Here is a 4,233-nt window from a genome sequence, read left to right on the forward strand (position 1 = left end):
GGATTGTTTTTTCCGTTTAGAAGTAACAAAGAAGATTTGACTCATGCATGAATTATTTAATATAATAAAGTACTCCATTGACATTTGAAGAACTCCAAAAAAGCGTGGGAATAGAGATACACAGAGATTCAAATAATATGAAATATTAGTACGTTTTAAAAAAAAGAAACCTAAAATGAACGTGGTCACCCTAACAATTCGGGAGGAGAGCAGCTTAGCTCTCATGACGTTACATTAAATTAACTGCAAGCATCTAAAAGATGAAAAAAAAACCCAAATCCATAAGTTAAATTATTTTCAAAAATCAAAAAATTAAATTTTTTGGAAAAAGATTTCAAAAATGAAACTTCTAATATAAAAGTTTTTCGATTTTTTTTTTTGGGGGGCTATCGACCCTCAAGGCTACCACTTGCAGATGCCTCTGTGTCGATCCTTAATTTTACTGTTAGTCCACCAAGGAATTACAATTATAACTCCACAACAAATCCTCATAGTAGACTAGCAATTATTTTATACATATTGTTCTCTCTTTATGATAAAATAATTATGATGAAGGCCTTGATACATAAAAAGTTCTTTTCAAGAAGCAATTAAAAAAGGAACAGCATCTTCAAATTCCATATTAATTTTAACTTCTGGGCATAGAAGTAAAATTATATTTTGTGTGTAGAAAAAAGTAATTAATAAGAACATTAAAATTTTGCTGTTACCCTGTACATTTGCCTTAAACTATTTTGTCTCAGGACATTTTCCCTTAATATATGAATAAATGAAGTTGATAAAACGCATTAAATGGCTGTTTTCTGTTGGAATACTGATGAAACTATGTTCTTGCCTTATTTTATGCTTATTCATCAATCCATGAGTCTTTTCTAACATCATTTATCCATCATGTCTAATGATAAATAATAAGGAAGAAGTGATTGACAATTCTTCTATTCGAATCTTTGTCGTGTTTGCTATTTTTGTTTTTCTTAGTATTGTACTGATTTAAATTCATTACATAGTAGTGAGATTTTGAATATGCGTTCTATTCAAATTTTGGAGCACAATTCCATCATTTTCCAAAATAAAAAAAACAAACATTTATTGCATTTCATAGTCATACACATTAAATTTTTTGATCAAAAGAAACATCAATTTTTACCACAAATATCCAAACCCGACGTATTTACTTAATTTTATATGTATAAGGCAAAAGTACCTAGTGGCATTACTAACATACGATATTTCTTTTTAGACTCACCTCAATAATTTAGCCCATATTCACATCCCTCCTAATATACGTTGCTACTTTTATTACAAAAAGCTACTTTTTATACGAAAAGAAAGAGACAAATGACCTAAAAGCAGTTTGTGGTTAGTCCATTCTAGTGAATTCTTCCTAACTATGGGATTATTATTCAATAATTTTGAAGAAGTTTTCACAATTTAACGAGAGATAATTCAATCAATCAAAACACTGATTAAGGGAAAAAGCAGAAATATTGGCAATATTGGCAGCTGACAGCATATTATATATGAGTTATATATGTATATAGTAGTTGTATTAGTGATGTGAATAATTTCATAACTATTATACTCAGTGTTGCCACCTGCAGTATGTACTTCTAAAATAGGTTAGTTTCAACAAAAAAAAGGTTAAATATTCGGCTAAATATATTTAATTGTATAGGGCTAGTGTGGTTTAATTTTGAACACTACTTAATATATCATTTCTCGATGTTTTAGCATGCCAATTGAGGCTGCTCCGAATATAAATATATTGTTATCCCTTAACAATATTAAAAAAACTGTGAGGCCGTGTAGAAAATAAAAAAATACCCCTAAAACTTTGTTCTTGAAAGTGATAACTTGATAAATGATAACTATTCTACGTCTAGAAAAAATAGCCGTTAATTTGTAATAAAAAATGGCAGAATACAAAAGCGCAAACTTAATTTATGAGAGTACTCCTTGTCTTATTTTCTCAGTAAGTTGTGTAGTGAATTATAATTTTGAATCATCTTTAAAGTACTCTCTATTTTTTTTCTTTATTTTTTATTGTATATATGGTATAAAATTGAATGATTTCATTAGTAGAGTTGAATACTTTGAGGATGACGGAATTATCATCAACCAAGATAATTCCAGACTCTGGGGAAATGAATTCATCAGACTGGCAAATGAACAAGATTAACATAAGTGATAAAGTATCATTTCTCTACCTTAACTCTATATTGGCCGACGTCGAATTCGCAGTTGGATTCAAAGGGATGAAGCTTAACTCCTAGATCAATGATACCTCATGAGTTGCCAATGTTAAATGTTATAAATATCTGTTTATTTAGAAAATCCTTATAGCTGAGCTCTTGTGGTATCATCAGTACTTAACTCATTATAATAATAATTATTAATTAACTATGTATTCATTTATATATTATATTGACTTTTACAGATGCAAAAACAATTATAGCACATAAATTCGTTCTAAGTGTCGGAAGTCCTGTATTCTATGCCATGTTTAATGGGGGATTCATTGAGTCTGGAAGCCAAAAAAAGAAGATTGAAATTTCTGATGTCGAGCCTGAAGTTTTTGAGACCCTGCTAGAGTATCTATATCTTGATCGAGTTTCATTATACGAAGAGAATGTTATTCCACTCCTGTACTGCTCAAAAAAATACATGATGCCAATGTTGACGAAGGAATGTATCTCATATCTGTGCCGCATCCTAAAGGAGAGTAACGTCATTTCCTTCATGGATAAAACTCGTATATATGACTGTCCTGAGTTTTGGGATAAATGTTGGAATGTCATAAAAAAGGATCCTAAGTCTTCCTTTGAGTCCGAATCTTTTGTTGAAATTAACCTCAGTACACTCCTTGATGTTCTGAGCAGAAATAAATCAAAGCGCTCGGAGATTGACGTGTTCAAAGCCTCTCTCAAATGGGCAAATGCACGATTACAAACCGATAAGATCATTAAACAAAATGACTTTGATGAAGAGGAGAATATGAAGGTCTTGGGAGTTATGAAGAGGAAGGTTCTGGGAAATGCCTTTAACCATATTTGTTTTCAAAAGATGAGTACTCAAGAAATATGTGAATTTGTTGTTCCATCCGGGTTGTTAAGTGCAAAGGAGATTAAGAATGTATTTCTAAGAATCAATTCTTGTGTTGGTAAGGGAATTTGTCAAATCAAATATGATTGTTTAAAAGACTTAAATTTTTTTTCTTTTATTAGATGATTCTTCTACTCAAACTTACTCTATATATAATATAGATCAAATTGTATCTGGTTCAAGTTCATACAGTTCAAGTATTGACTTAATCGTCAATCAAACTGTGAATATAACTGGTTTATCGACGCTGGTAGCATCAGCTGGTGCAGAAATAACAATTTGGATTAAAAGAATTGATAATTTAAAGTTGATTTTGAATACAAAACACACTTGTTCTAATGTTAGTTTAGGAAAGTGAAGGTGGATTTTACAGATAATGTGGAACTTCAACTCAATGTTAAATATGAAGTTACTGTTTCTAGTACTGGTTCTTTTTTATATTATGTTCCGACGAAAGCAAAGTGCCTCTCCTCATCCATTTTTTCAATTACAAGCGGGCAAGGAAATTATAATTATGTAACTGATATTCATTACCGTACAAAGCCCTTGTAATCTTATTGTGTTGTATGAAACGATTTGTTAGGAATTAAAAGATAAATTATACATTAGTTTTTTTATCTCACATCTTCATTATATACATTTTTCATTCAATTCTGGAAGGCGCCCGAAACCAACCACATCATATTCAGTAACTATTAATTATTCTCACTTGATTTAATTTTAGACAAAAAGACACACCATTCAGTAACACTGACAATTGGAAGAATGTTTGGGAGAAGAGAAGCTTAGCTGTTATGACATATTTTTATATCAGCTGCAAATTACGATGAGAGGAAAGAAATCAACACAAATCCCACTCCATATTTAGCAAGGGCTAAAAACAGGTTTTTGCACAGATTTGATTATCAATTCTACTCTCAGTCCAACAAGGACTTGCATTCAAATAACTCTCCAATAAATCGTCAGTGTAACTCTTTGTCTTCTAAGAGCACAACCACTAGTTATTAGTTAATTACTAGCAGGGCGATCGTAGTATTACATTTTATATTTTATATATATTTTTTGGGGGGTGGAGGGCTTCGTTTTTTTATAAAAAAAAATTAATGGAAAAAAATTAAATTTGAAATCGAA

At 30.6% G+C, this 4,233-nt stretch overlaps 1 protein-coding gene across 1 annotated transcript; it reads left to right on the plus strand.

Annotated features, from left to right (window-relative positions):
• Nucleotides 1–2,099: 2,099 nt before the first annotated feature.
• On the plus strand, nucleotides 2,100–3,460 carry LOC121122908 (BTB/POZ domain-containing protein 6). Its single transcript, XM_040717986.1, has 3 exons — nucleotides 2,100–2,184; nucleotides 2,438–3,160; nucleotides 3,225–3,460. The coding sequence occupies exons 1-3, from the start codon at nucleotides 2,100–2,102 to the stop codon at nucleotides 3,458–3,460; spliced, it is 1,044 nt and encodes a 347-aa protein (XP_040573920.1).
• The last annotated feature ends 773 nt before the right edge of the window (nucleotides 3,461–4,233 follow it).

This window comes from Lepeophtheirus salmonis, chromosome 8, assembly GCF_016086655.4.
Source record: "Lepeophtheirus salmonis chromosome 8, UVic_Lsal_1.4, whole genome shotgun sequence".
Classification (NCBI taxonomy): domain Eukaryota; kingdom Metazoa; phylum Arthropoda; class Copepoda; order Siphonostomatoida; family Caligidae; genus Lepeophtheirus; species Lepeophtheirus salmonis.

Bases quoted from the DNA above. Each gene is read 5' to 3' on its own strand.
- LOC121122908 (XM_040717986.1), top strand. From the start codon at position 2,100: ATGACGGAATTATCATCAACCAAGATAATTCCAGACTCTGGGGAAATG. The intron at 2,185-2,437 runs GTGATAAAGTAT...TGACTTTTACAG, and splicing joins AATGAACAAGATTAACATAA to ATGCAAAAACAATTATAGCA. The intron at 3,161-3,224 runs GTAAGGGAATTT...TTCTTTTATTAG, and splicing joins AAGAATCAATTCTTGTGTTG to ATGATTCTTCTACTCAAACT.